The sequence below is a fragment of the Pezoporus flaviventris genome, unplaced genomic scaffold (genome assembly GCF_033815535.1).
Source record: "Pezoporus flaviventris isolate CSIRO_AGI_PZ_B2104156 unplaced genomic scaffold, CSIRO_AGI_Pfla_v1 ptg000023l, whole genome shotgun sequence".
NCBI lineage: Eukaryota > Metazoa > Chordata > Aves > Psittaciformes > Psittacidae > Pezoporus > Pezoporus flaviventris.
This window is the reverse complement of record NW_026892571.1, coordinates 14,713,787-14,726,102: the sequence shown is the minus strand read 5'-3', so window position 1 is coordinate 14,726,102 and position 12,316 is coordinate 14,713,787. Positions and strand designations below refer to the sequence as shown.

Sequence of the window (12,316 nt, the reverse complement as noted above, 5' to 3'; positions counted from 1 at the left end):
AGTCACGTACCCTTTTGATGTTACAGAAGATGAGGATAAGGAGGATCCAGAAGAAAACAGCGATTACACCAGTCCCAATAAGGATGACAATCTCCACATTGGTCCTGTCATCAGAGCCTGTGGGATGGGAGGGAAATTGTAGCTTCAGAGATTCCCATTCTGTGCCCCAGCTCAGTTATCCCCAGTGGCCTGTTTCAGGATGTGGGGAGGTGTGTTTGCCTGAGCTAAACGTGCTCCAGACTACAGATCCTCCTGTAGTAGCACCATGCCACCAGCAAGGCCTAGGGGCTTTCGCTGCTTCCCTGGTGTCACAGCAATGAGGTGTGGGACCTTGGCCACACTCCTACTCCTACCACTTCATCCCCAGGGGTGTCGTGGCTGCTGGTACCTTCCACAGAGACGCTGGCCGAGGAGTTCACACAGCCCTTAGCATTGCAGACGCTGCACAGGTAGAGCCCAGCATCCTCTTCCCTCACTCTCTGAATGCTCAACCTCTGGTTGAAGTCTGCCAGATCAATCCCTGTAAGGCAAAGAGGGTTGTGGTGGTCACTCACAGGGAGGGGGGATTAGTATACTGGACTCATTCAGGCTCAGAATATGGCTTCTAGTTTTTTGGCTGGTTCATTTTAGATGGGAGAATGAAATTACACCAGCTGGTAGGGGCTCTCTTCTGTGGCCTGATGGAGGGGCCTTTCCAAGGGAAATGTATGGAGGGGTCAAAACCCCTGCAGACAATGCTGGATGGGGTTGGTGCCCAGGCAATTCAGGTGGTGTGCCAAGTTCTGCTTCAGCTCCAGGACCTATTCCCTTCCCTCTGCAGTGTGCCTGGATCCTCCCCATGTTCCTTCCATGGGATATGGGTTGGTCCCTGTGTGAGCAATGATTTCAGCTGCTGGGCTGAGAGTAAGATGAATAATTTTTCTCTCTCTACTCTCCAGCTGAATGTGCACATGCAGACAGTGCTGAGCCAAGCCCTAGGGCATAGACTTGGCCAGTAAGACTGCATCAAACTGGGATAGAACATGATTATAACCAGAGTTCAGCCAATTCAGTGAATGGGTGCCTTTGCCTGGGCACAGCAACACCCAGAAGCCAGCAGCACTCAGCTCTAAAGCCACCAGACATGATTCCCTGTGTTTGATTCACCCCCAGCCCACTGTACCTGATACTTCTTCTACCAGTTTCTCGTCTTTGTACCAGCTGATTTCAGGAACATGGTTGCCATCCACCTTACAGCGCATCTCTATGGAGTCACTGACGTTCACCCAAATGTCTGTCAGGTTCTGCTTGAGGCGGGGGATCTCCAGGGCTGGAGGAGCAGCACAAAGAGGAGGAGGGGAAAACGGGAAACTGATTGATCAAAAGAATATCTGTGTTCTTGGGGGTCTTTGGGTCTCTGACCCCTGCTGAAGGGTGTTTTGAGAACCCGGGTGCCCTGCCTTTGCCACCTTGAGTTTAGCTTGCTTGTGTGGCTTCCCCTGGGGACGGGCTGGGAAGCTCATGGGAGCAAGAGCATCAGCTCTCCTCTGTCACTCCCACCTGCCCTGTGGACCCTCACCCTGCACAGAGATGTATTTCTTGTGGCAGTGCTTCTCCCGGGTCTTCCTGTTCTGCACCTCACACACGTAGTCTCCCTCCTCGCCCAGGGAGATGTTGGGGATGGTGAGCAGCAAGGTGGCATCATTGGAGTCTGGCTGGAAGCGCAGCTCCCCCTGCATTTTGGTGGCATAGTGGTGGACGTTCTTGCAGTCCAGCACGAGGGGGTTGCCCTCCTCGTCGTGGAGCTTGGAGAGGTTCAGCCGATACCACTGCAGGTTCTCATAGGTGTAGTTGTCTGCATTGCAGCTCAGCTGTAGGTCCTGCCCCTCTATAGGCTCTTCCGAGGGCTGGGACTCAATCTCGAACCCGTCTGGAATAGCTTTCAGGAAGGAAGTGAACATGTGAATGAGTTTTCATGGCTGAGCTGCCAGACACAACAAAATTGTCTCCCTGGGCTTAGCTCTCCAAGCCTCCCCCCCATCCTCATCCAAGGTAAAGGAAACCAATCTAGAGCAGAACTGTGACATGCAAACTGCTGGCAACAAACAGCTAAACAAGTGCTAAAGGATATGCTGAAGTCCCAGGGTCCAATTAAGAGGAGGTCACAAGTGAAACAAGTCTGGGAGGTCTGAATTAGGCTGTTACTGCTCTCAGCTCAGCTGCAGCATTCTGGATTGCACACATGCCTGCTTTTACCCATTCAGTCAGGCTGGACAACTGCACATGCAGAGCATCACTGGGGCAGCAACTGAAGATGTTTATTTGCCTCCACAAAAGCCGGTGGCTCTGACAGCACAGGTACTGCCTATGAGGGCCATTAGCCAAGGTTTCTGTGGTCTGTCCAGAGAGGCATGAAGATAAACCTCTGCTGTGCCCTTGTCAGGCTCCCTGTGCCCAGCAGACAGAGACAGACTCCTCCCAGCACAGGGTACTGCTTATGCAGCTCCACATGGGCCGCGACTGCTGAGCTCTGGCTTCTACAGACTCAGCTTCCTCCCGCCACCAAAACCCGGTGGGGTCCGTGCCGGGGGCTCCGGCCAGCAGGACCCGGGCTGGGAGCAGTGCCACTAGAGGATGCTCTCGGACCAGGCACATCCCCAGCCCAGGGAGCTGCCTGGGCCAGAGCCAGAAGGATGTCCTCAGCGCTGGACCTAGGTACAGGCAGCACTGGCTCACCCCCAGGCCTGCCTGTCAAACTCTGCCCGTGCTGTCTGCTGCCAGACTCCAGGCTTTTGCAGCTCAGCAGAGCTCTGAGGTAGCTCTCCTTTCCTGTTGGCCTCCCGATCACTGTTTAAGGTGCTAACTGCAAATGACAAGATCTGGCAGGTCTACGGTCCTCCTTGTTTCAAGCAGGGCGCTCATCTGGTGCAGTTGGAGGGGACATCTGCAGTACTCACTGGTCACGTAGAAGTAGATCAGCCGTTCGTCTCGACCCACTTTATTAGAGGCAATACACTTGTACATGACTGAGACGTTGGCTTCTTGGATGGCCAGTTTGCTGACTGTCTGATGGGGGAAAAGGACGAGGAGTTAGGAAGAGCAAGAGGGGAGAGAAGTAAGATCAGTGCTGCTCTCTGGCAGACAGCTAAGCACCAGCAAACGTGGCCCCAGGTGGTAGCTGTACCCAGGAAAGGGTTATGCAAAAATAGTCCCTTATTCAATAGCCCTTTGTGCATTTCAAGCCTCATCTGCTGGCTCTAGGAACAGCAACACGGTTTTATTTCTGATCTCTGCTCCTTTTTATGGAGCCCAACCAGCACAGATGCCTCTCCATGGAAGTAAACTTCTTGCTAAGCTCCTTGGGTCACCATGGGGACAAGCCTGTGCCCAGTAAGGGGGACATGAACAGGATGCAGGGCTGATGGATGGCTGAGATTCCAAGCTTTATAACAGTGGGGAGAAAGGGAAAGGACACCAAAGCTGATTCTCTGAACCCTCTCTAGTTGACTACTTGGTGTCCCACAGAGTTCAGTGGAGTTTACAGGTACTTACAGTCCTGAGAACACTCCTTTAATCCATAAGGGGAAAATAAATCTGTGAAAGCATCCAGCTCTCTCCACTTGAAGAAAAGCTGTCAGCTTCTCTCTTTAAGTGTACATAGACAGAGCCCTAAAAGGTTCCTCCTCCCTCCTTCCAGCAAGACATGACTAAGGATGGGCAAAGGCTGCTGTCCTGGGAGCACAGACCCGGGAGAGGCTGCCTCCAAATAAGCCAGGAAAGGCAGCAGGGTAGTGAGGATGTTCTCCTCCTCCCAGCTCACGCTCTATGTGTGTGAGGCCAAATGTGTTGCAAGCACTCCCCTTAGAGGAGATTTGCAGTTTGAAGCACAGGTTTCTCTTCCCTCCCAGTTTAAATGACAAGTGGATCCATGCAATAATCCCTCTAATGAGACAATGTTTAACATGAAAAAAAAGATATTCTTCCTACAGGGAAACTACTTTGCCTTTTACTATTCATCCCATTGGGAAGCATTTCCGTTGTAAGTGGCAACATATTAGCCTGTGTTAATCAAAGGAACTGAATTCATTCAGTGCATATTCAATACAGCTGAAGTGACTTTATTACTAGTACTTTTGTGTGTTGCCTTTTCCGTTTCTTGGGGTTATTGAATACAGCTGAGGTGACCCTATTGCTGGCACTTTTGTGTGCTGCTTTTCCTGTTTCTTGGGGATTTTCCTTCTAATCTGTGCTATTATGTTTGTGTTGGGCTTTCTGGATTTGATGTCATCCTGCAGTGCATGGCCGTGCACTGCACACCCTGTGGCTCATTCTGGCCTTTCCGGACAGAATAAAAACCAGAGGAGGGTGGAAGGAGTAGAAAGGCAGAAAGGAGAAGGAGAGAAAGCAGGTTTGAGGACATAGCATCCTACTGCAAGTTTAAGAGCTCTTTTAGCCAGAACCTTGCATTGGACCATATGACCAAAGTTGGACCCCCAGGACAGTTACAACTAAGTAGACAGAATGAGAAGGACACAGCTTAGGAACAGGAGGAAAACAATGAGGAATACAAAGAAAAGATCTAAAGGGACCAAGATGAGAGTCAGATGTGAAGGGGGACACAAGGGCTTCTCACCCAGGAGCTCCCACCACCCGTGCTCGCCTGCCTGGGGGACACCAAACACTGCCTCTCCCTTTGGCTGCTCTGGGAGGAGAAGCATCTGCCCCTGCCACCCTTTTGGCAGAGTGATGAACTCCCGCCAGGCCAGGGGACGGGAAGTGCCTTTGGAGGTGTGTAGGAAAACAGGAAGTGACTTTCGGAAACAGGGGCCCCTTTGTTTGTTCTGCATCCCTCTGTGAGCGGCTGGTGCCCGACACCAGTGGGAACAGGAACCTCGTCATGGCACAGACCTGACACTCGCAGCTACCAAGAGACAGAAAGAAACAGGCAGCAGAGCGTGTAGGTCACATGCTGCAATAAGGAAGAGATGTTCCTTCCAGAGAGGAAATGCTGTGATGGAGAAGTGGGCTCTGTGGGGCACATATACTGCACTCACAAACCTGCAGCAGAGGGATGCCAGCATCTCCATACCACCCTCACCCAGCTGGGATGGGGGCAGTGGGATGAAATGCCCCGCCACACACATGCACATTCCTGATGCCGGAGATTTCCTGGTCAGTCTGTGACTCCTGCTCTCTCTTCCCAGCTGCCCAGGCTACTCTATGGGGTTTGGCTCTCCCGGAACAGCTCCTGCAAGAGTGCTCAAAAATGGCCACAGCAGCCCCTATAGCACACATCCCCAGTGCCCTCCCTAGCTGGGTGCCCTGCATTCAACAGCAATCAGTGTAAATCCTCCTGCATAGTCAGCCCCAGCAGGAGCCTCTCTGGATATAGGGTAATTCCTCAAAGATGACAGTTCTTCCTCGCCCTGGGGCTGCCTGGTACTGCAGAGTCCCAGAGCTGGGAGCAGCTGCTCATGATTTACTTTAGTGGCAGAGGTGTGAAGCCCTCCCCAGCTCTGTCTCTGCCAGGCTTGTTTCTGCTGGCTGATCACAAAGGACCCCACCGAGGTGCCTGTCTCCAGCTCCTCACTCTGGATGGGCTTGAAGCTTCAGCCTCACCTTGTTCCGCCCCTCCACAAACTCCACCCAGGTGTTGATGCTCTCGATGGGGTTCACTGCATCCTGCTGCGACACATCTTTCCAGTCCCTGCACTCGGGCATCCGATCCCGCTGATGACGCCTCGCTGCCCGGTGCCGACTATTGCTAATTCAGGAGCAGGAGAAAGAGGAGAGAGATGGAGAGCAGGTCAGCTGGGAAAAAGGCAGCAAAACCAGCTTTTATGTCTGAGAATTCATGCCCCTGTCCTCTAACTCTGCAAAATTTCCTGTTTCTTTCAGTTATCAGTTCTAATGTGGTTTATAAGGGTGCCCCACAGCCACTACTGAGGCAAACATCTACAGATGTGAAAATCAAGGCAGGGAACAGATACAGGTCCCAGGCAGTGTTTTCACCCCCAGACTGTGGTTTCATCTTTCCCTGCTAGGGGTGGAGGAAGATAGAGGTGAAATTGGTTCATGTGTGCCTCAGGCAGTTCTTGATGCCTCTGCTCAGCAACAAGGCCTTAAACCCCTGCTGTGACTGAGAGTCAGGAATATCACAGCCTGGCTGAGTGCTGGCCTGGAGAGCACATGGTGCAGCACCCCAAGGTGCTTCTGCTGCTCCTGATTCAACAAATACCATGAGGGAAACATCCCATGTAGAGATGCTACTAGCATCTCACATGAACACGGTGGCACCTCTTCAGGCTGAGACAGGAGAGCTAGGAGAAGTGCCTAAATCTGCCAGGGACTGGGGACGCTGCAGCCTGCAGCCTGCTTCTGAAATGCAGCTGGGGCCAGGAGACAGCAGGGTCTGCCCAAAACACAGGGTGGGAGGTGTGGAGGGAGAAGGCTTATGGTGACAGGGAAGCAGGGGAGAGCTGAGCACCCAAGGGCAGTGGCAAGGACACTGGCAGTGTGGGGCAGAGCGTTTGGCGGAGCAAACACACTGTCGAGCTGTATAAACAACAGGAAGCTGGAAAGAAGCCTCCTGCATCCTCTGGAGCTATGCTAGGCAGAAATATGGTGGCCTTGGGAGACAGTGCTCATAATTCATGGGCCCCTCTGCTTCCTGACAGGGCCACAGTGCACTTGCATGCAATGGAGAGCTCTCTGGAGTCCCTGGCTCGGTAACAGCCTCTACAAGGCTGCAGGACCTGGCTTCCTCCAGGCACCCTGATGTCCTCCACCCTGACTGCTCTGGCTATAACTCCCTAGCATCTCTTTTCTTTCTTCCTGCCACTAAAAAAATGTCACTGTAGCCCTGCCTGGTGCTGCCCCAGCTTCCCAGGGCACAGGCAGTGGGCATGCACCCTTCCTGCTTACCAATTGGTGCTGCCTGCACAAACACCTTCCTGACAAACCATTCCAGCAGCTGGCTCTTCCCCTGGATTCAGCAACTCTTCCCTGCACACAGCACCTCTGCTCCCCTGCCTACCTGTACTTTAGCTTCCATCATTACCAAGAAGATGAGGAAGGACCAAAGAACCCCAGGGACCTTAGGGCAGGAATGAGTTGAGCCCCAGCTCCTGTCCCAGGGTCTCACCAAGGGGGTGTGTGTGACCAGCCAGGCTGGGGAAAACTCCCACATGGATCACAAGTGTCTCTGGTGGGCTCCATTCTGCCTCCCCACAGTGGGTGTTCAGTGCTCCAAGCTATCAGTCAGTGCTGTACTCCTCTTGCCATGTTGTGGCTGGGAGAGCAAAAGTGAGATGGGGTCCAGGACACAGCCATGGTCACAAGAAGCCTGCAGTGCCATGCTCATGGCCCGGTAAGACACGGGTGTGGGAAGAAATAGCACTTACAGGCTGCGTCGGGAGAACATGCGACAGGGCATCCATGGCCTCCACTGCCACTGGATCACCTCTGGTGCTGGGATGCCATAAACTGTGCAGGTGAGAGCCTGGGGGCTCCTCCGGGAGTAGATGCTCGGGGAAGAAGCTTCCTTCTCATGGATGCGCGGAGGAACTGCAAGGATCAGAGTGACACCGTGAGGTCAGCCCCTGCATCCCCATGCTACACACAGCCCTCCCCAGGCCCATCTCTAGAGAGACTGGGCACTAAAGCACTGTGGCTCTCAGGGCAGCTCCTGGGGACCTCAGACCTGCAAGGCAGAGCAGATTATACTTAGATTCAAGTGGTGTCATTCCTCCTTGCTCTGCAGAGTGAGACTGTCTGGATGCTGTCAAGCTCAAAGCACTGTCTGGCAACCCCCAGCACAGGGCTACAGAGCCTGCTGGAGACAAATCTCCAAGCAGCAGTGCCCTTCCAATGCTTTCTCTGCTGGCATCTGGTTCCTGCATGACTGGGACTGGTTTCTGTAGGGGAAAACTCCCCAGGAGCTTCCCACCCAGAGAACTGCTCCAGCTCCAGGCTTTGTGTGTGCTGTAGCTGCACTGCCCTTAAGTCCACATCAGTCAGGGTCACCCCTCAGATCTTGTCCTGGGAAACGGTCCTGCGCAAGGACATATCCTGCCAAGAATGATGGAACCAGGAACAGAACTATGCCATATCGCCAGGTCACAAGGAACCACCCTCAATGTAACCAGAGCATCTCTCGGCAATGAGAAAGGAGATGATGTAGGTGCCAGCTGCTTTAGGACAACAACAAGGACTTGGTCTTGGAGTAGCCCAAAGGCTGGGGCTATGGGATCTCCCCCCAGCCCCAGCCCTGAACCTCTCCCTTACCATTGACAATTAACTGGAGGCTGATGCGCTTCTCCAGCCCTGCCAGCCTGTTCCGCAGAACCAGCGTGTATGTCCCAGCGTGCTGCTCCGACACATCCTTGATCTGCATTGAAGATTGAGATTGCTTGGGAATTAGCTTCCCGTCCTTGTACCTGCAGGGAGGCAGAGAGAAAATGCAGCCACGGGGAGGAAGTGTCCCACTGGCAGCTGGGCAGGGGTTTGCTGGTCCCCATTAGAGCACAATCAGGGCACCCCTTGCTAGCACTGAGGACCTCTCTGGAGAGATCCCTGGGCTTTCCCTGGACCTGAGTTACGGGTCCTATGTGGATGTGCCTGGGGTTGGGGATGTTGTAGCTCTGCCATAAGCAGAGCTCTCTTGCTCCTCTGGCCAGCCTTGATCCCCACTGCAGGGGGACAAGAGGGGTAAGCCCCATTTGAGCTGCCAGGACCTTTGCTGCTTCTCCCAACACTGTCACCTCCTCCCATCCCAAGCTGTGCAGCTGAAAGGCAGGGTAGGTGGGAGAAATTACCCCCGTGGGTGGAAAAATGTGACATTTGGGACAAACCTGGCCGCTGAGGGACCAGGCTAAGCTTTCCTAGTTGGTGGAGGGAAGGAGAGGAAGAGAAGGTGGTCAGGGTAAGAAAGGTGCGTTACCACTGGAAGTCTGGTGGGGGGTAAGCCATGACTTTCACCGGCAGCTTCACGGCTTCATCTCCTGCGGTGGCTTCTATCACCGGGCCCTTCCTCCACTCCACGTTGATGAAGGGCTTTTCTGTAAGCAAAATGGTGAGCATGGAGGAGAGGAGAGCACAAAGGGACAGGCTGTTACCAAGATCTGCTCTCTCCACAGGGCCTGACAGCAAGGACTGAGGACAGGCAGGGTGCTGAGGCAGTGCAGTTGACAATGACTACTTCTCTGAAACAATGAAGTCAAAATAACCAAAATCCACTATTGTCTTATCTGCTTATATGACCCCCAGCCTCTCTTCTGCATCCCTGTTCCCAGCAGGGTTCCCTCCCTGGAGCAGAAGGGAGTGGGTGGTCAGGTCAAAGCTGGGCAGGTCAGCACTGCTTTGAGACTCTGGCAGCTGAAGAGCTGCCTCTGCCTTGCTGCTGGGAGCCATGAGGGGCACAGGGAGGCTGTGTTGCCCCATCACATGCTGCTGGGAGGAGACAGCCACTCAGTGCTGATGGCACCTTGTGCTCCCGCAGCTCATGCCTCCCAGGCCAGCCATGCCACAGGGACACTGCATCTGCCACAGGACCACAAGACCTGTGTATCCTGCCATCCCAGTGTGTTTGGGCCTGTCTAGTGTTTGCATTTCACTTGTCACCTTAGCATGTTGCTGAATGTGACCCCAGGGTGGTTCTGGGGCACAGAAGGGCTGGGGGACTTCTCAGGGATGAGCAGAGTGGGATGGAGGTGCAGGAGCCCCTTTACTGAGCCTTGTGCCAAGCCCTGTTTAAGCAGCCTGGGGCTTGCTGTGCTTGCAGCTTGGCTCTGGCTGTGGCTCTGCAGGGGCTGGAAGGCACCGTACCATGCACGATGACGTCCGTGCTCTCCTCCAGCATCTGGGCGCCGTTGGTGGCCGTGCACGTGTACTTGCCCAGGTCCTGCTGGCTGACGTTGTGCAGGGTCAGGATACTGGAGAGCTCCGTGCGTGTCTGCAGGGACCGGCGCTCAGGCTCTATCACTGCCCGCTGTGTCTGTGGGAGATGACAGACAGAAGCGGATGAAAGACATCAGCAGGATGGGGCTGTGCGAGCCCTGAGGCTGGGATAAGAGCTTAGCATAGAGTTCTGCTCTTATCTGCAGCCCAGTGACCAGGATGGGAGGCCTACAGGTACCTGAACAGTGATGCCCTCACTGATATCTTATTGTTCACATGAGCCAGAGGCTGCAACAGGGGGAAAACACAGTGGGGAGGGGAAGGAAAATGCAGGAAAGGACCCCCTCACAGGCTTTTGGTAAGCAGGACGGTGTGGCTAGAGTAGCTCTTAAGCCAATGATATTTGCTCTGGATTTGCACTGGTGGAAATGAAGTCAGTGTTTGCCCAGGAGAGCCCCAGAGCAATAAGACCTCAGCAAGGAGGAAGAAGGGTCTTCCCTCTGTCTGCCTTCCACTGCAGGAGAGAAAAATGGGAAAGCACTCTGACCAAGATGTGCTGGGCTCGTCATGGTTAGGATCATGAAGCAGAGCCCTGCCAGTGATGTGAAGAGGCACACATGAAGGGGCAGGAGGGAATGACTTGGAGGGAAAGTTGCCCAGTGCTTCTGGAGCTGCTCTGATTGCTGATACCTGTTTGCCAGGGTAAGTCCACTGGAAGCGGATGCCAGAGTTGAACTCAGCCCACACTGTGCAGTTCAAGACCAGCTTCTCTCCCACCAGCAGCTCCATGGCTTTCTTGGGATACAGCTGGATGTCGTACAGCTCGCTCCCTGATGAGGAAGAGGCAGTGGAATGGCATTTCAGATCTATTAACTCTTTGACTCAGACCATGCAGTTACAGGAGACTTCAGTATGACTCCCTGGTGCTTGGTGTATCTCTGTCTGGCACACAGAGGAGATACAAGCACCATGCAGAGTCAGTGTAGCTAGAGAGGACCATGACAACACCATGAGCCACAGTGATAAATTTCACAGTCATCCAAACTGCTCCCTCCCGCACCTTCCCAAGTATTCACCTGCTATATGGATGATGAATAAATTGGACCTGAAGACCTTCTTGTCAATGACAGTCTCACACTGGACATAGAGGGAATCCCTGATCAAGTGTGTCGGTACCTGCACCCCCTTCTTGTTGTCCCAGAAAGTGCTCTTCCCATCAGGGTGGATGAGGGAATTTTGCTGGAAAAATCAACATTTTGCCAACTGAAAAAAGAAGGTAACAACATTCCCACCCCTTCCAGGCTTTTTGCTGGCTAACACATCCCTTTTGCGGGAAGAAATGATGCAGCATCGTGCTGTGCTGGCCTCCTGCCCTCTCCCCCAAGGGTTTGTCATCTAGGAATCCCAGCCCCCCCTACACCCTGAGCACCGTATCCTGCACCATGAGCCTCTCCATCTGCAGAGTGGGCCAGAGACTTCCAGGAATGGAAACTTCTAGTGATAGCTAAGGAAACCGATACTGATGTCCCAAACATCAGCCCCACTGGGATGAGTGCTGACCTTGGGTAGTGTCCTTCCCGGGCAAGGGAAAGGCCCCTGGCCCCCAGAGTGTCCCTGGAGGCCGTTGTACAATAGTAACACTCATCCTGGAAGGATGTATTTGCATTGTAAAGAAAAAAAAGGGAAAAAAAAAAAAGAAAAAAGAAAAAAGAAAGGCACAAACAAACTGATAACAGAGCTGTTTTTAGTCATCAGCCCCAGGGCTGCAGCCTCTTCCCTCGTGGGGATGCCGATCACCTAAAGGGTTTGTAGATCACAGAGGCAGGAGAAACAGGGGATGCTGCGGGGAAATGGGATTAAAACAAAGTCTTGTTTTGTTTCATAATGCTCCAGGGAAGAGAAGCAAGGTTGGCAGGAAACCCGTGGGGTCTGCCCAAGGGAACTGGACAGCACAGCTTCAACCAGCAAATAAAACGAGGAAGCCAGTGGCTTGTACTTTCCATGGAAAATGTGTCCCATGCATTTTCCATTCCTGGCAGTGCCTGTCCTGCTTCCACGCAGGCAATTACAAATGCAGAACAAATGAACATTGTGGTCCAGAATCTCCCACTGGCCGAGCTCTCACCAAGATCAGAGTGATGTTAAGATCAGGGATGGACACGAGGCATGGTACCCAAGTGTACTCCTTCTTGCTGATGAGGAGGGTCTCCAGCTTATTGATAAATGGCTGTTCAAAATCTGAAGAAGAGATATAAGGAGAACAAGTTACTAAACAGAGGCAAGAAAAGAACTGGGAAGAGGGACCAATCAGAAGAAAAGGACACTTTCTGGCTTGCTTTGCTACAGCATGGGCTTGCCAGAGGGAGTGGTGTTGAGCTGGATGGCCCCATCTGCAATATATAACACTCAGAGGAGACACCTGGAGCTTGGGAATGCAAAG

The 12,316-nt window shown here is 53.2% G+C and overlaps 1 protein-coding gene across 4 annotated transcripts in view; it reads right to left on the bottom strand.

Moving 5' to 3' along the window:
- FLT4 (fms related receptor tyrosine kinase 4) overlaps positions 1-12,316 on the bottom strand; it is a 56,489-nt gene that overhangs the window by 13,772 nt on the left and 30,401 nt on the right. For all 4 annotated transcript variants that reach the window (XM_061456906.1, XM_061456907.1, XM_061456909.1 and 1 more), the window contains exons 4-16: positions 12,002-12,114; positions 10,953-11,115; positions 10,567-10,706; positions 9,805-9,973; positions 8,921-9,038; positions 8,266-8,417; positions 7,383-7,545; positions 5,599-5,743; positions 2,937-3,045; positions 1,559-1,918; positions 1,163-1,309; positions 389-520; positions 11-117 (exon numbers count right to left, since the gene is read on the bottom strand). In XM_061456906.1, the coding sequence (XP_061312890.1) occupies positions 11-117; positions 389-520; positions 1,163-1,309; positions 1,559-1,918; positions 2,937-3,045; positions 5,599-5,743; positions 7,383-7,545; positions 8,266-8,417; positions 8,921-9,038; positions 9,805-9,973; positions 10,567-10,706; positions 10,953-11,115; positions 12,002-12,114 (2,018 nt within the window). The remainder of the gene's footprint in view (positions 1-10; positions 118-388; positions 521-1,162; positions 1,310-1,558; positions 1,919-2,936; positions 3,046-5,598; positions 5,744-7,382; positions 7,546-8,265; positions 8,418-8,920; positions 9,039-9,804; positions 9,974-10,566; positions 10,707-10,952; positions 11,116-12,001; positions 12,115-12,316) is intronic.